This window comes from Sturnus vulgaris, chromosome 31, assembly GCF_052056855.1.
Source record: "Sturnus vulgaris isolate bStuVul1 chromosome 31, bStuVul1.hap1, whole genome shotgun sequence".
Taxonomy (NCBI): domain Eukaryota; kingdom Metazoa; phylum Chordata; class Aves; order Passeriformes; family Sturnidae; genus Sturnus; species Sturnus vulgaris.
In genome coordinates this window covers 4192461-4213935 of record NC_142273.1, presented here as the reverse complement: position 1 = coordinate 4213935, position 21475 = coordinate 4192461, and the positions used below count along the sequence as shown (strand labels likewise).

Here is a 21475-nt window from a genome sequence, read left to right as displayed (position 1 = left end):
TCTTGATTTATCCTCCCTGAGCATCCCCGGCTCCCAGAACTCAGCTTCCCTTCCTCGAGGAAGATTTTGAGTGCAGAGTGAGGGAAAATAAAACGGATTTTTCACTTCAGGGCAGGTGGTTGGGCTCGCTCTGTAAACCACAAAAAAAAAATATTTTTGGGAGCTGCACATTTTTTGGGGGGGTTTTCCCCCCTCTTTCCACGAGTTTTGAACCATCCGGGCAGGTTTGGGGTCACTGAGTCAGCCCCAAAAATCCCTTCAGAGATCTTGGCACGGAGGGATCGCTTCTCCCTGGATTCCTCACAGGAATTTGGGATATCACCGCACCCCTGGCACCTCCAATCCCGAATCGTTGTTTGCCCTTCTTCATCCTCACCCCAAAACCTTCTTCCTCCTCCTCCTCCTCGGCTGGGAATAACCCCTGGATTTCTGCGTGACTCCTTCCTTGGAAATCGCCTTTCCTCTCTGATCGCACCGGCTCGGGCTGCTGCCAGAACAATTGAGTTTCAATCTTAATTTAAATTTTTTTTTTTTTTTTTTTTTTAATCCTCCCTTCTCCATCTCGGTGCTCTCTTATCTCGAGACGACGCCAAACCCTCGTTTCTCACACCCAAGCCCTGGTTTGTCCGACACCCGGCAGGAATTGGGTAATTTTTGGTGCCGATTTCCTCACGGGGGATTATTAAAAAGTCTGAGGTGAAATCCCAGCCCCGGCTGTTGATTCAGTAGGGAAGGAGATGCCAGGGAGGAGCCCGAGGCCGCTCTGCTTTCATCTCCTGCCCCGGCTCTGAGTCAGGAACTCTCGGTTTGGAGAAACAAAAACAGGAGATGGAGAGGCGGATCCACATTAAAATTTGATTTTGATACAATTTGAGAGGAAAAAAAAGTAAAAAAAACCAAAGCACAATTGATATGAAAACTCGTAGCAAAATAAAATCTTCGGCCTGGGCTTCGTGCCAAAGGTGGGAATCGCCCTCCCCGTCTGACATCCCAAAATCTCCGGGATTTAAAACCACGCCAGGTGGAGTTTTGGGAGAAACAATGGCCACAAATAACCTGGATTGAGAGACAAAAGCGAAACAAAAATGACATTTGAGGGACAATGAGGACAAAGGAGGACAAAGGAGTCGTTCCCTTCCCCGGGGGCGAAGCGAGGAGTTCTATAAAAGCTCCTGCACCGAGATTTTCAAGCATTTCTCCGCGATTCTCATCCCATCTCCTGCTCTGCCACCGCGTAAGTCGGGTTTGGGAGGGCTCGGGGAGGCTTTGAGCTCCAAAATTTTCCGATTTACCTCAAAAAAAAAAAAAAAAATTCCCAGGGAGAGGGGGAGGATGGTTGGAAAAGGGACGAGCCTGACTCTTCCCAAACCTTCCTTTTCCCTGCTCATGGAAGGCACCAGAGCGGGATTTCTGTTCCCTCTGGAATTTTGGGAATTCGCAGCTCTGATTTGATTTCAGGTTGCTGTCTATCCCAAAATAAGTCCTCTCCCTGAATATTTTCATTTTATTCCTTTGCTGCAATTCCCTTTCTAGCACAGAAGATGTTTTCTAAACTTTCCTTTCCCCCAATTTTCCTGCTGATGGAAAGCACCAGAGCGGGATTTCTCTTCCCTCTGGAATTTTGGGAATTCGCAGCTCTGATTTGATTTCAGATCGCCGTTCCATCCCCCCCCCAAAAAAATGTCTTCAGGAGCGATGCTGAGCAGCGGCTGCTCGTCCCCGTGCGAGGTGTCGTGTCCCCAGCCCTACGCGGACGCCTGGAGCCAGCCCTGTGTCACCTCGTGCGGGGACTCGCGGGCCGTGGTCTACCCTCCTCCCGTGGTCATCACCTTCCCGGGGCCCATCCTCAGCTCCTGCCCCCAGGAGAGCATCGTGGGATCGGAGTTCCCGCAGGGAATTGAAAATTCCTTCGTGCCCGGAGGTGTCCAGAGCTCCTGCGAGCCCGGAGTCTCCGCTGGTGGCCGGAATTTTTATTCCTATTCCCGAGTTTCCTACCCCTGCTATTCGAGGAATTCCTACCCCTGCTATTCGAGGAATTCCTCCTTTTATTCCCCAATTTCCTATCCCGGTTATTCCCGCCCTGCCAAGCCGGGCAAGGATACCCTGGATGAACAAATCCAACAGAAAAAGGAACAAATTCGTAAAATGTGAGAGGGGGGGAGAGCTCCGAGAGGGGCCGGGGCTGCTCCTTCGTACCAGGAACGACCCCGGGCCCGCGATTCCCTCTGGATCGGATCCCGGCTCGCAATTCCCATCGATCCTGATGTAAATTTGCCCGAATTCCTCTGGAATTCCCTCTGGATTCCTCTGGAATTCCCCTGTAATTCCCCTTTAATTCCCTCTGGATTCCTCTGGAATTCCCCTTTAATTCCCTCTGGATTGCCCTGGAATTCTTTCTGGTTTCCTTTGGAATTCCCTCTGGATTCTTCTGGAATTCCCTTTGGATTCCCCTGCTGGATGAATCCCATTTCTCGACCCCAATAAAATCCTTTCTGCATCACAGCTCGGAGTTTTCCTCTTCTGTTCAGCTCTTGGCACAGCTCTGGAGTGGATATTTAATTTTTCTTGGGAATTTTTTCCCAAGATCTGGGAGGTTCTGTCCCACCGAGTTCCCTGGAAAGGTGAGGTGGGAATTTTCTGGTGGGTGAATCCATAAAAACATTTCCTGGAAAAGCCAAACCCTCCTCCCAAGATCTCTGGGATAAGGGCAAGGTTTGGTTCTGTGGGTTTGAAGAGGTTTTGTTAAAAAAAAAAAAGAAGAAATCCAAGAAATTTTGATGCAAACACAGGAGTTTATTGGGATAAAAGTGGGAAAACACGAGGTGCATTTGATCTAAATTATTAATTTCGATAATTAATTAGAACAATTAATTTTCATCACATTTTTCCAGCTTGGGTCACATTTCAAAGATCCTGCACAGATCCCAGACGTGGAGGTATCCAAGGAAAAACCCACAAATGGACAAAACACCCGATCCCAAACGATTAAACCCATCCACGGAGAAATTCCTGGGAATTCTGTGCCCGGACAGCGAGGAACGGGTGGGGATGTGAGAAAAAAAAAATAAAAAATCGGGGTTTTGAGGAGGGAAAAAGCAAATTCGGAGAAAAAAATAAAACGAGAAGGGGGAGAGGAAGAGCAGCACCCAGGGGTGCTGGGGAGATTCCAGGGGTGCTGGGGAGATTCCAGGGGTGCTGGGGAGATTCCATGGATTCTGAGCAGTTCCCATGGATCCTGAACATTTTCCGTGGGTCCTGAACAATTCCCCATGGATTTTGAACATTTTCCATGGGTTCTGAGCAGTTTCCATGGATCCTGGACAATCCCCATGGATCCTGAACAATCCCCATGGATCCTGAACATTCCCCATGGATGCTGAACAATTCCCCATGGATTCTGAACATTTTCCATGGGTTCTGAGCAGTTTCCATGGATCCCGAACATTCCCCACGGGTCCTGATCATCTCCCAGGGCTCCCCCAGCCCCTCACCCCAGGCTCAGCTCCCTCTGCTCCCCCCTCCCAAATTTTCCCCTCTTTGCTTTTTTTTTTTTTTTTAGCACCAAGGCCCGCAACCCCCGGCGCGCTGGCTCCAAACATTCCTGCGGGAGGAAGAGGAGGAGGAAGAAGAAAAGCAACCTCCATAAACCAGAGATCCCTGCAGACCCACGGGGCGCTCGATTCCCTGCGGGAACGCGGATCCCACGATGCTCTCCTGGGGGCAGGAGCTGAGGATGGGCCCCGGGAAGGTGATGACCACGGGAGGAGGATAAACCACGGCCCGCGAGTCCCCGCACGAGGTGACACAGGGCTGGCTCCAGGCTCCGGCCAGAGGTTGGGGACAGGACACGGCGCAGGGAGAGGAGCAGCGGGAGCTGAGCTGGCTGGAGAAGGACATGGTGCCAGGAGAGAGGAGGAAATCCTGCGGGAAGGGTTGGGAGAGGAGGAGAAAGGGTTAAAAATCAGGGCAGCAGAGCCCCTGCTCGTGGTTTTTTCTCTTTCTCTTCTCCCCTCCTTCTTTTCTTCCTTCCCTCCTTCCAAAATCTCCGATTTTTCTCTTTCTCTCTTCTCCATCCCTCTCTTCTCATTTCTTCTCCCCTTCCAAAATCTCCGATTTTTCTCTTTCATTCTTCTCCCCGTCCCTCACCTCCTCCCTCTTTCCCTCCTCTCGTTCCTTCCCTCCTTCCAAAATCTCGCTCAAATCTCAGATTTTTCTTTCTCTCTTCTCCCTCTCTCCTCCTCCTCTTCTCTCCTTCCTTCCCTCCTTCTAAAAACTCAGATTTTTCTCTTTCTCTCTTCCTGTCCCTCTCTCCTCCTCCCTCCATCTCTCGCTCCCATGCAGCTCCTCAGGAAAAACTCAGATTTTTTTTTTTTCCTCTTTTTCCTCTTCTCCCTGCCTCCTTCCCTCTCTTCCAGGCATCTCCTCTCCAAAAACTCAGATTTTTGTCTTTCTCTCTTCTCCCTGTCCCTTTCTCCTCCCTCCCTCCCTCCCTCTCAAGCACCTGCTCTGGAAAAACTCCGATTTTTCTCCCTCTTTTTTTTTCTCCTTATCCCTGTCCTTCTCCTTTCCTCCCTCCTTCCCAAACAATTCCTGTCCAAAAACTCAGATTATTCCAGTTCATCCATCCCTCCTTCCCAAGCTGCTCCCTCTCCAAAAACTCCGATTTTTCTCCTTTCCCTTCTCTCTCTCCCTCTCCCTCCCTCCCAATCTCCCCAAGGAGCGACTCCCACCCCCCAAAACTCCCCCCAGACTCACTCAAATCCCGAAGAGGAGAAGCCCGAGGAGCTGAAATCTCAGGAATCCGGAGCTGGGATGGGAGGAATTGGGAGCCAGGAGCCTTTTATCCCATCCTGGGATGGCCCGAGGGGGCTGAGACATCCCCGGCGTTTCCCAACCCTCGATCCCTGCCCGGGCTCCGATTGTTTTATCCGCCTCGGGACAATTATCAGTTTCTCCCAACACCCTCCGGTTTCTTCCTTGAGTTTGTTTTTTTTTTTTTGGATTTTTTTTTTTGGAAGCGGTTTCACTTCCTGCAACATTCTGCTGATTTTGCGAAGTTGGTAAAAATGTTGGGGAATTAATTTTTTTTTTTTTTTTTTTGGTGGAATTGCTGCACAGCTTCCATAGACCAGGAGGTTCCAAGTTGGTCTTGGACACTCCCAGGGATGGGAAATCCATGGAATTCGCTGGACCAGGCTCTCACAGGGAACAATTCCTGCCCCAAAATCCCACCCAAATTCCCCCTCAGTGCCCCTGACCCCATTCCCTGTGTCCTGTCCCTGCAGTTCCTGAGGAAAAATCCCCCTGGAGATCCTGGGAGAGGCTCTGGGGTCTCCACAGCCTCAACATTCCCAAAATTCTCAACATTCCCAACCTGGATCCACACTGAGCTCCAATCCCCTGAGCAATTTCATGGCTCGGGGACACCAGAACCGGGCACAGAATTCCCGGTGGGATCTCCCCAGAGCAGAGCAGAGGGGGAGAATCAACCACCAGCACCCAAAAAGGAAGAAATTTTAGGATTTATTTGGGTTGATCCCACTGGATTTCTCCTTTTGCCCCTTTTTGGGTTGGGACAGGGGTGGTTTCCAAGGGTTTTGGGATTCGCTGTCGGGATGTGACACCTCTGTCACCCTTTGGTGCCACGTCAAGTGAAACCAGGTGTGGTCAGGGCAGGAGCAGCTCCCGGGGTTTTGGGGTTGTGGCCCCACAATTTTTTTTTTTTTTTTCCTAATCCTGGTTTTGCTTTGGGTGAATCCTTTCGACTAAAAATTCCAGGGGGTTGGGGAAACTCAGGGAAACCCCGGAAAAGGCTCCCTTACCCTGAGAGTTACCAATGGAAAAAAAAAACGGAATAAAACTGAAATTTCTGGCGACAGAATTCTCAGGGCTACTCCAAACCCCACTGCTCAGTTTGTAGCTCCATGGAGGGGCAGGATTTTGGATGGGGGGAAAGGTCATTTCTTGAGGAAATCTGGGAATATTGTCGGGTATGGAAAATGTGGAGACTCAACAGGAAATTTAATCCGTGAGTGGCTGGAGAGGGAGGAATCTGAACAATAAATCTGCTGAAGTTGCAGCCAGACCTCTGCATCATCTGGAGCTGCCCTTGGCCATTCCCAGCTTTTCCAGGGGTGATGCACGGATCCCCTCCCTGACCTGGCTCACCCCAAACCTCGAATCCTCCTCACTCAGCAGCGCTGATCCCGCGGATTCCCTACAAATTAGACGTGGATTTGTCCTGGAAAAAATCCCAAGTGACTCCACCTGGACATTTCCCGAGGCTGGGGGTGTTTCCTTGGCCACGAGGATGGGAAGGAAAGAGCTCTTCCCATTCCCGAATTCCATGGGAAGGTGCCTGGGATGGGAGTCACGGGAGTCGCTGTGGGTCAATAATGGGAGAAATTGCACAATTCCCTTTTCCTCGGAAAAAGCAGGGGTGGGATCCCAGCTATGTCAGCACCTCAGCGTTGACGGATCAAGCTCTGAGCAATCCGTGAGGCAATCCCAGAAGCAGGAAAAATGTAATAATAAAAATAGGGGAGGGGGGGGAAAAAAAAATAATAATAATAAAAAATCATTACTGTGCCTGAGTAATGCCGGGGATGTAACAACAACAGCAATAATTGCTGAGCCAAATAATCGCTTTATCTGGGGCAGTGACAGGTGGAGAGAATTTTTGTCGGATCATTCATCAACCGTGGATGTTTCAGCTCCAGCTGATTGCCCAAGAAAAGGGATAAAAACCCTCTGGGCTCTGGGCTGCTCCACACAATCCTCCCGACTCTCTCCGAGCTCCACTGGGGTAAGGCCGAGCCTGGGATTGATCCTGGAATTGTCGGGATCTGAACCGAGCTTTGCTCGTGCCCAGAACTGCGGGGAGGGCAGGGATTGGGGTTTGCTGTTCATTGTGGGGTTATTGTTCATTGTGGGGTTATTGTTCATTTTGGGATTTACCATTCATTTTGGGGTTACTGTTAATTTTAGGATTTACTATTCATTTTGGGGTTACTGGTTATTTTAGGGTTACTGTTGATTTGGGTGCCACTGTTCATTTTGGGGTTTTCTATTCATTTTTGGGTTATTATTAATTTTGGGGTTGCCAGTTATTTTAGGGTTGCTGTTTATTTTGGGGTTTACTGTTAATTTGGGGGTTAGTGTTTATTTTGGGATTACTGTCCATTTTGGGATTGCTGTTCATTTTGGAGTTACTGTTCCTTTTGGGGTTTACTTTTCATTTTAGGGTTTACTGTTCCTTTTGGGGTTTACTTTTCATTTTAGGGTTTACTGTTCCTTTTGGGGTTTACTTTTCATTTCAGGGTTTACTGTTCTTTTTGGGGTTTACTATTCATTTTGAGGGATATTTTTGTGTCAGACCGACTCCACAATTAAGAGTCGGGAGAAACGGGGAGACAAGGACACGAGAAAATGGCAAAAGCCAAATTTTGAGCTTCTCATCTTTTTTTTTTTTTTTTTTTTTTTTTTTTTTTTTTTTTTTTTTTGTCCATTCTCTCTCTTCCCAACCCCAACCCCATCGTTCCCTGACCTTCCAGCCCCCAGCCGCATTCCCAGAAGATGTTTTCCTACTCGAGGAATTCCAGCTCTCGCTGCCTGGCTCCCTGCGGCATCTCCTGCCCCCAGCCCGTGGCCAGCACCTGGAACGAGCCCTGTGTCACCTCCTGCGGGGACTCCACTGCTGTCATCTACCCCCCGCCCGTGGTCATGACCTTCCCTGGCCCCATCCTCAGCTCCTGCCCCCAGGAGAGCGTCGTGGGATCCTCGGCACCCTCAAATTTCCCGGGATCCGGGAATTTCTTGGGATCCGGGAATTTCCTGGGATCCTACGGCTCCTACAATTCCAGGAGGTCCTACTCGTCCTACGGATCCTCCGGGAGCTGCAGACCCTGCAAGGAATGAGCAGGAAGGAGCAAAGAGCTTCCAGAAATTCCCGGAGCATCCACAGCTCCGTGCTTTTATCCCAATTCCCTTTTCTGACTCTTGATTTTTTTTTTTTTTCTTTTTGTTCCCTTAAAAAACGAGCTCGGGGATGGTCCTGTCCATCATCCCTGCCCGGCTGGAATTGGGATTGAGGGCGTGTGACCTTCCCAGGCCTGAAAATTCGGGAATCACCCGTGTGGAATGGCCAGCCCTGGAGCCATCCCTTCCTCCCTTTCCCCCCCGCTGTTTCCCCGCTCCTCTTCCTCTTTTCTCATTAAACCATCGTGCATCAAAAAATCCAGAGTTTCCCCTGTGCTTTTAATCCATCATTTTTGGGGCGGTTTTCCCACCGTTCTCGCAGCTTTTGGTGCCTTTCCCACACCGGGAAAAGTGCCCGGGTTCTTCCTGCGGCGACACAAAGTCATTCCAGGAGGGATAAAGGCGTCTTGGAACTCTCCCAATTCCATCGGGATCTTCCCCTCAGGGCGGGCGTGGCTGTTCCCTGTTCCCAAAGAAAGTCAAACACGGGTGACTCGGATTATTTGTGTCTCAATGCCTGCCCCGGGCTGCGATTTAATTCCAGCCCCACACGGTGATTTTATGGTTTTTTTTATTTTTTTTTTTTAATTGTTTAAAAATAGCCTGGGTGGAAAAACTTTCCCTTGGAAATTCCCGCAGGAATTTTTTTAACCGAAAGGCAAATTTTTTTTTGGCGGAATTCTCTGAGTTCCTTGAACTTTCCCCTAAACAAATTCAATTAAATTAAATTAGAGTTGTTCAAGCGCTCCCTGCAGAGCAACCCACTCTCACCCTGGGGGAGGGTGGGGAGGCCCTGGCACAGCTTTTCCAGGGAATTTCTGGCTGCCCCATCCCTGGAATGAAACCTGGGATAGAAGAGGGAGTCCCTGCCCATAAATCAAAGATCTTTAAGGTCCCTTCCAACCCAAAGCATTTTCCAGTTCCAAAAGGACAATTCCTTCACCTTTAATTCCTTAATTCTCCCTGGGCTTGGAAAGAAAAGAAAGAAACAGAGGGAAAAGAGCTGAAAATTTAGGGAGTTTTCTCCTCCTTTTTCCATCTCTGCTCTGGAGCAGCCTCTGTTCCTTCGACCCCGGGTTATGGAGGGAATTTAATACAAAAATCAACATTTTCTGGATGTGTCCGACTGTGACATTTCCTGGAGATCTCGGGCAGAATTTGAAGAAGAACGGGCTTGAAAAATTCTGATGGCAGCAACTCAGGCCCCTGATCCATAAAACCAGAGAATTCCAGGGAAAACTCTCAGGATGAGGAAAACTCTCCTCCTGAACCCCAGAGGTCACTGCACCCTTGTCTTACCCCGGTTCAGTCCCAGCGCGAGGGAATTGCTGTTAATTGAGATGCAATCAGCAGCTGACTCATTAAAGGCGTTGCAAACACAGCCTTGAGCCCAATCCCACATGAAACCTCTCGTGTTTGATTTCCATGCTTTATTTAATGGGTCAAATCTTTATTTGACGGGGTTTTTAGGTGCTCCAGGCCGGCAAAGTTTTTATTTAATGGATTTGAGGTGCTCCAGGCTGGCGAAATCTTTATTTAATGGTTTTTAGGTGCTCCAGGCTGGCAAATTCCCTGCAAGCCCGGGGCCAGATTCCAGTGGGATTAGCAAAGTGAGGATTTGCCATTTTTTATTATTTTGCAATTGTAAGAGCTGCATTTTAATGTTTTTCAGGTGATCTAAATGAAATTCTCCATCAGACACACTGGAGAAAAATTTCTTTTTTAGCCCATTGACTCCTTTTTCTTTTCTTTTTTTTTTTTTTTTAACTTGAAACCCAAATAATTTAATAGGAATGTCTGGAATCTTTGATTTTTTTATTTTTAAATTTTTTTTTTTGCAATGTTCAAAGGGATTTGAACAACCTGATCTAGTGATGGAAAACTAGAGGGGTTGGAGTGGATGACCTTTGGAGGTCCTTCCCAATCCAAACCATTCCTTGATTTCAGAATTCCTCGATAAACAGAAAACAATAGAATATTTTTACCTGCTAAATTCCCTGTGTCAATTTTGCCCACGGGCTTTTCCGACCTTAATGACTTTGGAATTCTGTTATTTTAATTGATTTTTTTAGGTTTTTTTTTTTTGACCTTCAAAGGATGGAAAGCTGCTGCTGAGGAGTTTTATTACAAAAACATTTGGAAAAACCAAGGAAACTCGGGCTGTGCTCCCCCTCAGGGAGCAGCTCGGCCTTGGCTGCGGGCAGATCAATGGGAGAAGGGAAAATGGGGGGGAAAAAAGGGGGAAAAATGGAAACCAGGAGGCTGCTGTGTGATGCAACAAAGTTTTAATGAGTGAGAAATGCCCCTTTACAAAGCCCGAGGTCACAGAAGGCGGAAAATCCATTCCTGGGGAAAAAAATCCATTCCTGGGGAAAATCCATTCCTGGGGAAAAAAATCCATTCCTGGGGAAAATCCATTCCTGGGGAAAATCCATTCCTGGGGAAAATCCGTTCCCAGACAATTTTGGGGAAAGTCCAACCAAAGTCCCACTCCCAGATGTCCTCAGTCGGCTTCTCCTGGCTGATGTCCGAGGATATTGGTCATTGTGGGTGAAATCCGTAGGGAATGGGTTGTCCCAGGTTGGAGCAATAAATTGGGAATGCTGGAACAGGGAATGGGCTGTCCCATATTGGAGAAATAAATTGGAAATGCGCTGTCCCATGTTGGAGCAATAAATTAGGAATGCTGAACAGGGAATGGGCTGTGCCACGTTGGATTGATAAATCAGGAATGCTGGATCAGGGAATGGGGTGTCCCACGTTGGATTAATAAATCGGGAATGCTGGATCAGGGATTGGGCTGTCCCATGTTGGATTAATAAATCGGGAATGCTGGATCAGGGATTGGGCTGTCCCACGTTGGATTAATAAATCGGGAATGCTGGATCAGGGATTGGGCTGTCCCACGTTGGATTGATAATTTGGGAATGCTGGATCAGGGATTGGGCTGTGCCACGTTGGATTAATAAATCGGGAATGCTGGATCAGGCAGCGGGAGCCAACAATGAGGAGGCGCCGAACAAGAAGTAGGAGAAGGATGGGGAATGCGGAGGGGGCCGTGGCAGCTCTGACCCCTCACCCTCGTGGCCGTGGATTTGGGCATCGCCAGGATTCCCTGGACGCCCCGGTGGCCTCAGCAGGGCCCGCAGGAGCCGCGGAGGAGGCGACTGAAGCGCCGAGACCCCGAGGGGCCGCAGGAGCCGCCGGCCAGCGCCGAGATGCCGTAACCAGAGCGAGCCCCGTACCCCGAGAAAACCCCGGAGCCGTAGACACCCCCATAACCCGGAGAGCCACCAAAAACCGGGGCTCCAGCCGATCCCACCACGGCCTGCTGCGGGAAGGAGCTGAGGATGGGGCCGGGGAAGGTGACGACCACCGGGGGAGGCTGGATGAGGGCGGTGGAGTCGGGACACTGGCGCACACACGGCTCGTTGCAGCTGTTGGCCACTGGCTGAGGGCAGGCGATGCCGCTGGGGCTGGGGCAGAGGTCGTAGCAGGACATTTCCTTGTGGAGGTGGTTCCTGGAAGGCAGGGAAGGAGCTGCTGAAAAGGGAGGGTCGGGTGGAGAGGTTGGGGGAGGTGGGGAATTGGGGTGGGGGAAAAATTGGGGTGGGACGGGAGCGGGGTTGGTGTTGGGAGAGGTTGGGATGGGATGGGATGGGATGGGATGGGATGGGATGGGATGGGTTGGGAATGGGATAGGATGGATGGAATGGGACAGAGATGGGACAGAGATGGGATGGGAATGGGATGGGTTGGGATGGGATGGGATGGGATGGATAGAATGGAGATGGGATGGGATGGGATGGGATGGGATGGGATGGGATGGGATGGGATGGGATGGGAGGGGATGGGATGGGATGGGATGGGATGGGATAGGATGGATAGAATGGAGATGGAATGGGACAGAGATGGGATAGGATGGAGATGAAACAGGACAGAGATGGGATAGAACATAGATGGGATAGGATGGAGATGGGATAGGATGGAGATGGGATAGGATGGAGATGAGATAAAATGGGATAGAGAGGGGATAGGATAAAGAATAAAAAGAAGAACTAAAGGAAAAATAAAGTCCTGGAAATCAAAGCAATCGCTGCGAACAGCAGCTGGAATAAAAAAGTAAAGGTTGGAGCTGGGAGAGGAATGGAAAGGCATCGGACTTACCTGACAGAGAGGAGAAAAGCAGCAGAATGATGGAAAAGCTGCGCAGAGCTGCTGCTTTTATACAGAGCCTGGGATGCCCCGGGGCTGAACCACCTCGGACGAGCCCAAATCACTCCCCAAAAGTGACGCAACTCTGCTCGCTCGCAGCTTGCAAAACCACCCTGAACCTCTGCCCAGCACCATCGGCACATTCCAGCTCCCGGCTCCCTTTCATCTCGGAGCCTGATGGAGCAGCCCCATCCCACCCAGCGGGAATTAAATCCCATTTGCTGAGCACTTCCTTCGTTAGCTTTCCCCTTCATTAGCTTCATTAACGATTTTAATCGGAGTCAGAACCTGCTGCCGTGCACAGGTTTGGGTTTAAGGGTTCCAGATCTCGGCTCTCGTCGTTTCTGCTCCCCCGATTTTGCAATGGGATGCGTGGAGAGGTGGAAGGAACCTCCCGGAGTTTCTCGCACCCGCAGCCACAAACCTCAGGTCTTTGTGGGAATTGTGGATTTGGCCGCTGGGATTGGGAGATTCCAAATTTTCCTCAGTGCAGAAAACACAATATTTTAGCACCTAAAACAAAGGTTTTTTCTCCTGGAGGGATAGCAGCGTGGTTTTTTCACTGATGAACTTTGCCAGGTCCCACCTCAAAACCCCTGATTTGCTGTGGGTGGGTTATTAAATAAACACATTTCTGAAATTGAAATTACACTGAAATTGAGAGGTTTTTTTCCCCCCAAACTTCAGGAGGTCCCCAGGGGATTACAGGAATAATTTCCCCCCAAAACATGTCCAAATATTTTTTTTTGGGTGTGTTTTTAATCACTTCCCAAACCCTCCTTATTAGTGTATGTGTGAAATGGGGTGTGATTAATGCAATATAAATATGTGGTTGTGTTCTGACAGGCCAGCATTTTGAAACGTAATTAAAATTTTTCTTTAAATAAATATTAAAAATAAAACAGAAAATAATTTATCCAAGTGAACTCTTCCTGTCCCTTTCAGCAGCTCATGGTTTCTCACCTCAGGATTTCAGAGGATTTTCTCATCTAATTTAAGTTTTCTTTTATTTGGGTGAGTTTCTCCTTTTGTGCTGATGTTTTAATTCACATTTTCTCTGTTTGTAGCCTGAACATCTGGGAGACAAAACTCAGATCTGAATGGATTTAAAAATATTTGTAACTTCCTCTGAAAAACTCTGGGCGGTTTTGCCCAAATCCGAATTCCAACCACTCGTAAAAGCTGCTGATTTCACATGGAAGACACCGAGGTTTTCATCAATTTTTTTTTTTTTTTTTATCGAACACGGGTGAAGAAGAAAGGAGAAAATCTTGCACCTTCAAGCAGATAAAAATGATGATTAACACCTGAGCCAGCAGCATTATGTCAGCTAATGAGAGGTGAATAAATGAAGCAGCAGAATCCTCGCTGTCATTCCCAATGAATTTCACGGAACCGTGAACCCCGGGCCAATTAAAGTGCTGAGATGAAAGAAATCTTTGGGTTGTAATTTGCCTTTCGCGGCGGCGTCAGAATTTGAATCGACTCATAAACAGAAAAATATTGAGCAAAACTCTTTCGTCACCGCCAGGCGACCCGGGTGTGATAAAGGCGTTAATGGGAGCCTCGGGTTCTCCTGAAGCTCAGGATTTATCCGAGGGCCCTCCTCGAAACCGCCTGGAGTTTCACAGAATCCCGGGATTGTTTAAGTTGGGAAAGAGCTCCGAGGTCACCGAGTCCAACGTGGGGTCGATCCCCACCTGGATGCGCAGAATTCCGGGAATTCCTCGGGCACCTCCAGGGGTGGTCGCTCTAAACCTCCCCGAGTCCATTCCAATTCCAGGAGGAATTTCCCCAGGTTTCCCGGAGTCTCCTCTGGCACAGCTCGAGGCCGTTCCCTCTTGTCCCATTCCCTGTGATCAGAACCCAAATTCCCAAAATTCCCTCTGGATCCCCCTTTCCTCCAGGCTGATTCCCCTCCAGGATTCTCCATTCCCTTTTTCCAGCTGCTCCAGCCCCATTCCCATCCCTGGACATTCCCCAACCCCTCCACGTCCCCCTTGCCCGAGCTGGACACTCAATTTTCCCATTTCCATCAGATTTCCAAGTTTTTTCCCCTGATCCCACAGAACGTTCTGGTGGGTGAAGGCCACGCTGACGTCACCCAGTGGCCATCACATTTCCTGGTGACCAACTCGAGCACTGCCCTGGCCCCGGGGTGGTGGCTCAGCCACCAACCTTTGTCCCTTCCCTCCCTTAGAGCCCGGCTTAAACCCTGCTTAAGGGCTCCTTTCATAACCTGAGCTTTTCCTACCCTCACCTTCACCCCCACGGGTTTTTCTGGCAGATTTTTCAGGTCCTGGCAGGAGGTAGATAGATTTCCTGACAGATTTTTCAGGTCCTGGTAGGGGGTAGATAGATTTTCTGGCTGATTTTTCAGGTCCTGGCAGGATGTAGAACATCCCCTCCACCTGTTATTTGGATGCCATTGGGGAAGGTCTGAGTTCTGCTGGGAGTCATTCAATTTTCCAGAGACAATGAAATAAAAACCAGATTTTTTTCCACTGCTTTTTTAGGTAATCAACACTGAGAAATTTTCTGTCCCGTTACAAAGAGGGGAGATGGGCACTGCAGCAGCTTTTGCCTTTTTAAATTCACTTTTTCCCCTCCAGTTTCTGGCCAGAAGTTCTCTAAACGTGGTGACGTTCAAACAAATCTGTTTTTGCTGCAGGAAAATGCGTACCCCGAGATCTTTTGGCAGCTGGAGCAGATAAGGAAAACTCCTTGTGAGATAAAGATCTGCCTGACTCAGGAGGTTGCTTTGTGCTTTGCTGATGACATAAGAAGATAATGACATTTATGGTGCAGTGCTTTTGTTGGGTTTTAGGCTACTTCTAAAATACGGACACAAATTCTGTTTCTGTTTCATATTTAAATAAATTAAACGGAACTAAAGGAGTCCCAAATGCTGGGGATACGAAGTGAATGAAGGAACTGGGATTTTTCAGCCTGGAGAAGGTTCTGGGCTGGCCCAAATGTGGCCTTCCAGGACCTAAAGGGGGCCACAAGAAAAACAGGGAGGGACTTTTTAGAAGGGTCTGGAGTGGCAAAACAAGGGGGAAATGGATTTAAATTTCCAGAAGGGAGGTTCAGATTGGATTTCGGGAAGGAATTCTTCCCTGGCACAGGTGATTCCCTGGCTGCCCCATCCCTGGAATTGCCCAAGTCCAAGGTTGAAGATGTCCCTGCCCATGGCCTTGATGATCTTCAAGGCTCTTCCAACCCAATTCTAGGATTCTGTGACCACTCACGAGGTCCTTGCTGTGGATTTGAGGAAGTTCCCTCTGCACACAGGGCTCAACACGGAGGGGAAACTTCTGCTCATCTTTGGCCACCACGCTGTGACCGCGTTGAAATTTGGTGGATTTATTGAAATTGCAAATCCATGGGTGAAACGAGCCCATGGAAGGTTCCCCATGGAGATTTTCCCCCTCTGGGCAGGGTTTGCTCAATGTTCTCGCAGCCTCCTGCAGAGCAGGGAGGTTTACCCAGCCAGTTTGGCAAACCCGGGGTGGGTGAGGACACAAAAGCCCAACGTGAGGATTTTCAGTGATGCAACAGAGTTTTAATGAGAACGAAAAGAACACAAACAGCACGGTAACATCAGGGTTGTAAATGCAAGACGGCAGAGCCTGAAAGACACTTCAGTCTGTCCCTGCATTCAGCCACAGGGGGGGCAGAGAAGAAAATAACGAGGAATCGAACCCGTGGAGGTATCGGGAAAGAATTTAAAGGGGAGAAAAATCTGAATTTTGCTTTGCCCTTTTACATCAGCCAGAGGCTTCAGCAGGACCCCCAGAAGCCGCGGCCGTAGCGGCCGGACCAGGACGAGTAGGGGCTGCAATAGCCAGAGCCAAAAGCTCTGCCAGAGCCATACAGGCCACGGTAGCCCCCACACGAGCCATACAGGCCCCCATAGCCCCCATACCCATAGAGACCCCCGTAGCCCCCATATCCATAACCCCCATATCCATAGAGACCCCCGTAGCCCAGGGATCCGTAACCCCCGTAGCCCAGGGAGCCGTAACCCCCGTAGCCCAGGGAGGCCCCAGAGGCTGCAAGGACGGGAGCTCCGGCCGATCCCACCACGGAATCCTGCGGGAAGGAGCTGAGGATGGGCCCGGGGAAGGTGACCACCACGGCGGGAGGCTGGATCACGGTGGTGGAGTCGGGGCACTGGCGCACGCACGGCTCGTTGCCGCTGTCAGCCAGGGGCTGGGGCCGCAGGACGCCGCAGGCAGAGGAGGGGTACAGGTCGTAGCAGGACATCTTGTAAGGATTGGAGGTCGACAGAGGCTGAGGATTGAGCAAAAGACAGAAATTCAAGGGTTAAAAGGCTTGAGAGTTGGCGGATGTGGATTAAAAGAATTGTTATGTCTCAAGTCTTGGTTGTCTTTCCTTCTCCTCGGTGTTTTTGTAAATCCCTCGCACTCTGAGCTCTTGTCTCTCCTGGGGTCTCATTCCTAATTTCTGGTGCGTCATTCCCATCTAAAAACATTTCTTTTTTCTGCCAAAACCACACAAAGGTCTTTTCCAGCCTCTGTAAATTTCTTCCACCACCTTTTGCAGCCTCTCCTACCACAGCTGCCTTTCCCAGGGAGAAATTCCTCCTGTGTCCAACCTGAGCCTCCTTTCAGGGAGTTGTGGAGACTCAGAAATTCCCCCTGAGCCCCTCCAGCTCCCTCAGCTTCTCCTCTTAGGGCTGACTGACCCTTAAGCTTCTATCACACAAATACCAAGAACTTTCATGATATAACCCATAAAAAAAATTCTTGTTGGCCGAACAAACCTTCTGTAAGATTTTGGAAGCTGCTCTACTAGCAAGAAAGAATGATTCCATAATTTCAAACCCATGGAACAAAAATAAAAGCGTCACAAAATAATCTGATTATTAAGAATCTTAGAATCCTTACGGATGATCCCGAGCTTGAAGGAAAGAGAGACTGGAATTTTCCAAGGGAATATTCCAAGGGAAGAGATCCCTTAGGATGGTGCTTACCTTTCTCAGGGAGGTGAATGAAGCGAGGAAGGCGAAGTGAGGAGCCCTGGGTTGGGAGAGCTTTTATACCATCCCCAAGATCCCGGGGATCATCTAAGGTGCAATTTGGGGATGTGCATAATTGGGGCAAACCCCAAATGAATGCGACACGTAGGTCCTCAAAGTTCTGCTGACTCTTTGTTTGTTTGCTGCTCCGAGGTCTCGTGAAACGTGGCGGGTGCCTTTCGTCACGGGGCCCTCCTTTCATCTGGAATGGTGACAAATCATCTTCATTCCTGTTATCATCCCGTCCACAGCCACGGTGTTCCATCAGGAATTATCCCAACTCTCTTCCCGAGCTTCTCCATCATTAATGGCAAAGCCCATCTGCTCTCTCGGGGTCGCCTGGTGGGCAGAGATTTTTTTTCCGTTTGAAAAAAACCCCAAAAACTTGGAGATAAAATGATCTAGAGCAACTTTGGGCTCGTCATTTTTATCATTATCGGTCTCAGCTCTTAATGTGAGGACAAAATGGAAGCCAAAGGAAGGCATGGAAAGCATCCCGTGGTCCTTAAATGGCTTTTGTTACAGAATCTTGGAATTATTTGTGTTGGAAAAGCCCTACAAGACCATCGAGTCCAAGCTGTGACCGACCCCCACCCAAAGCCATTCCCTGTTTTCCTGCCCCTTCTTCCCTGGGAGCAGAGTCTGTGGTTGCCCCATGCCTGGAATTGTTTTGGATAAAGTACTCATGAAATTCCCTGTTTTATTCGGATTTTTTTGCTTCAAATTCTTTCTCATTGGGGAAAAAACCTGAAGGGGCACAAACCCCCAGTACTCGCCCTTGAACTGATGATACCAAGGACAAAAAAATATCTTGAGTGAGGTGTTTGAATGTGACATCATTCCATAATTGTGAGACACCTAAATCCAGCTCCTTTAATCTACTGGATCATCCACAGGATTTGCATGGACTTGCTCCCTGGAAGCTTGAAAAGATTATTGTCCAAAACCTCCCCGTGCCCCCCAAAGGCTGAGAACCCCACCTCACCATTTAGGGATCACGTGCGGCGTGGAGTCTGCAATATTAAAATGTCCCGTCCGTAAACGAGGCAAGAAGGAGCCTTTGCGTCACAACATTCCAAATTCCTGATTCTTCCCTCATCCCAGAAACTTCCAGCTCAGCCCTTTTGGGGATTTATGACTTGTGTATCACAGAAGCTCATGAATTCCTAACAACTCGAGGTGATAATTCAAAGCACTTCCGTCACATTTTGGCTTTTGCACGGGGGGATCCATTTTTCCTTAAAAATTCCCAAGTTTCCTCAGGCCAGTTCAATGTTCCCAGGGACTGCCTTTGGACCACCAACACCTGGGGAAAAAAATCTCTTCAGGACCTCCAATCCCTTTGTGGCTTCAGATAACTTTGTGAATTAATTCCCTGTTTATCTCCTGAACCCAAACCAGCCTCAGGAAGACAAAAGCTCCTCTCTGTCTCCTCCATGGAACCCTCTGGACTTGGCCAGAATTCAGGATTTCACCGTTTTTCCTGCTCAGGATTAAATTCCTGTGCAATTTTTGATGCTGATAAACCCATGAGCCACTCTCCAGGTGTTCAGTCAATACCACGAGGAGCTGGCTTGGCGATTCCTGATGTAATTCCAAGGAAGTGACAGGAATAACGCCGGGTATTAATTTCCCCCCCCCCAAGCCATCACGAGATGAAAGAATTCTCTATAATCTCAGGTGATGTTTAGATCATTACTACAAACAAATTTGAAAGGCCTCATAAACGCCAATAATGAACCAAACAATTTCATCACCCCGGTGGTTGCATGAGTTTGAAATTGGGGCGGGCGAGAGATGCTGATCTGGTACCTCCAGCTGATATAAAAGCTCCTCTGAATCCTCGCTCCTCCAAACGCTTCCCTTGACCTCTTGGAGACTTGGGTAAGTCTGAATCTTCTCTCTCGCGTTTTTTATTCTTGGCTTCAGCTCGAGTTGGTGTCCAACATCCTCTCTGTTGGGTGAATCTGTGTGGACTTGGGAAAGATTCAGGACCTTTCTGTCTGTGGGGTGGCAGAAAAAAACTTTTTTGGTGTGTGGAGCCCTGTGGAGTTCTTGGTGTCAGGAACACCAGACTGAGGTGACTGGAGCCCATTCCCTGTGGATCCAGGCTGGGAATGTTGGGGATGTTGAGATTGTGGAGACCCCAGAGCCCCTCCCAGGATCTCCAGGGGCTCCAGGGACTTTTCCTCGGGAACTGCAGGGACAGGACACAGGGAATGGGGTCAAGGTGACAGAGGGGAAATTTAGGTTGGATATCAGGAAGAAATACTTCCCTGTGAAGGGATTTTCCATGGATTCTCCATCCATGAGAGTGTCCAAAGTCAACTGGGATGGGGCTTGGAGCCTGGGATAGTGGGAGGGGTCCCTGCCCATGGCAGGGGGTGGGACTGGATAGGATTTAAGATCTCTTCCAAGCCAGGAAATTCCAAGGTTCTCTGATTTAGTTCTAAATAATCCTTCAAAGAGCAGGGGGTTGGACTTGAGCCTTTTGAGTCACTTCCAGATTGAGGAAGCCTGTGATTGTCTGGTCCTCACTTTGGTACATTTTTCCCACCTCAAGGTTTCCATAAATCGTTCAAGGTTTGACCAGGGTGTCACCCCTGGTGCCGTCCACAGGTGACAAACTCATTTGTGTTTCCTGCCACCGAAAATCCTCAGGCTCTCCTTCACCTTCTCCCTTTCAAGTTCCTCCTCAAAACTCTGTTAAGGATTTACAGAACATCGTTAGAGATTTGTTCTTTATTGTCTCGTCAGATCCTTTGCTGGGAAAACCAGGCACTCACAATCCTATAATCTGTTGTTCCCTTGACTCTCAGCAAAACTGGGATGAGTGGGAAGATGAAGCTACTGTAATTAAGTTCTCTATAAGCTCCATCTCATGCAAACCTGCTGAACCCAAATCCGAGTTTTCCTAATGACTCATCCAATGACCTTGGACAAAGTCACTTTGCTCTTGCTGCTTTTTCTTCCCGGTTTTCAGTTTAATGTTGAGAAATAAGTTCTTTGCAGGATCTTATGAGGGATAAGGTTTTCAGAGCATTTCCCACTTGCTCCTGCTCTTTGGAGAATTTTTGAAAAAAACCCCACATTTTGGAAAAAGAGAAGGCTGAGTGGGGAATACTCAGAACACTCTGCTTGTTATTTTAACGTACGCTGCTGAATTTTGAAGTCCTTGCCTTCTTTTTCAGCCTCTGTCGACCTCCAATCTTTACAAGATGTCCTGCTACGACCTGTACCCCTCGTCTGCCTGCGGCGTCCTGCGGCCCCAGCCCCTGGCTGACAGCGGCAACGAGCCGTGCGTGCGCCAGTGCCCCGACTCCACCACCGTGATCCAGCCTCCCGCCGTGGTGGTCACCTTCCCCGGGCCCATCCTCAGCTCCTTCCCGCAGGATTCCGTGGTGGGATCGGCCGGAGCTCCCGTCCTTGCAGCCTCTGGGGCCTCCCTGGGCTACGGGGGCTACGGCTCCCTGGGCTACGGGGGTTACGGCTCCCTGGGCTACGGGGGTCTCTATGGATATGGGGGTTATGGATATGGGGGCTACGGGGGTCTCTATGGGTATGGGGGCTATGGGGGCCTGTATGGCTCGTGTGGGGGCTACCGTGGCCTGTATGGCTCTGGCAGAGCCTTTGGCTCTGGCTATTGCAGCCCCTACTCGTCCTGGTCCGGCCGCTACGGCCGCGGCTTCTGGGGGTCCTGCTGAAGCCTCGGGGAATATCCCGGAGTGAGGAATAACTGGCAATGGAGAGATGCAATCCTGGCCCCAGAGGAGATGCTGTGACCACCCCACTCTGGTGGAGTTGGAAGCACACAGCTCCTCCTTGATTTATTCACCTTCTGCTTGTCATCTGCTGGGCTTTTTTATTTTTCCATCTGTGTGTGTAATATGTAGGATAAAGCAATAATTTATATTCTTCTGAAATGCAACTTCACCGTCCAGCTGGAGAAGAGCAACCACGGAAGGAGTTGCCTGTGACCTGATCTTCTTCATATTCTGCCATGCTTTTCTGTGAATGCTTTTTTCTCAATTAAAGCCATTCTGTTCTGCAAAAAAAACCCAACAGAGTTTTAGTTTTAATTTCTCTTGCAACACTTCTCTCTGTATGGGGGGGGAAATTCATATCCTTACAACTGGCTGCGGTTCAGACTTCCAAACCACCTGGAATGTCCCAGCTGGGGTGAAACCAGCCACTGTTCCTTCATCCAGAATTTGGGAGCAGGAATTCTCCCTCCCCAAC

At 49.2% G+C, this 21475-nt stretch overlaps 3 protein-coding genes across 3 annotated transcripts; 2 read left to right on the top strand and 1 right to left on the bottom strand.

Moving 5' to 3' along the window:
• The first annotated feature begins 1680 nt into the window (after nt 1-1680).
• LOC148220796 (feather keratin 4-like) lies at nt 1681-2151 on the top strand. The gene has a single exon (XM_088181018.1). It carries the CDS (start codon nt 1681-1683, stop codon nt 2149-2151), a length of 471 nt encoding a protein of 156 aa, XP_088037144.1.
• A 5424-nt stretch (nt 2152-7575) lies between these two features.
• Nucleotides 7576-7917, top strand: LOC106863307 (scale keratin-like). The gene has a single exon (XM_014892724.1). It carries the CDS (start codon nt 7576-7578, stop codon nt 7915-7917), a length of 342 nt encoding a protein of 113 aa, XP_014748210.1.
• Nucleotides 7918-11110: 3193 nt separating this feature from the next.
• LOC106863316 (scale keratin-like) lies at nt 11111-16461 on the bottom strand. Its single transcript, XM_088154798.1, has 2 exons — nt 16020-16461; nt 11111-11154 (listed from the first exon to the last, which is right to left on the bottom strand). The coding sequence occupies exons 1-2, from the start codon at nt 16459-16461 to the stop codon at nt 11111-11113; spliced, it is 486 nt and encodes a 161-aa protein (XP_088010924.1).
• Between the last annotated feature and the right edge of the window lie 5014 nt (nt 16462-21475).

Excerpts from the sequence above, each read along its gene's own strand:
- LOC148220796 (XM_088181018.1), top strand. The coding sequence starts at position 1,681 with ATGTCTTCAGGAGCGATGCTGAGCAGCGGCTGCTCGTCCCCGTGCGAG.
- LOC106863307 (XM_014892724.1), top strand. The coding sequence starts at position 7,576 with ATGTTTTCCTACTCGAGGAATTCCAGCTCTCGCTGCCTGGCTCCCTGC.
- LOC106863316 (XM_088154798.1), bottom strand. The coding sequence starts at position 16,461 with ATGTCCTGCTACGACCTGTACCCCTCCTCTGCCTGCGGCGTCCTGCGG. Across the intron at positions 11,155-16,019 it reads CTATTGCAGCCCCTACTCGT|GGCGCTTCAGTCGCCTCCTC; the intron begins CCTGGTCCGGCC and ends CCTCGGGGTCTC.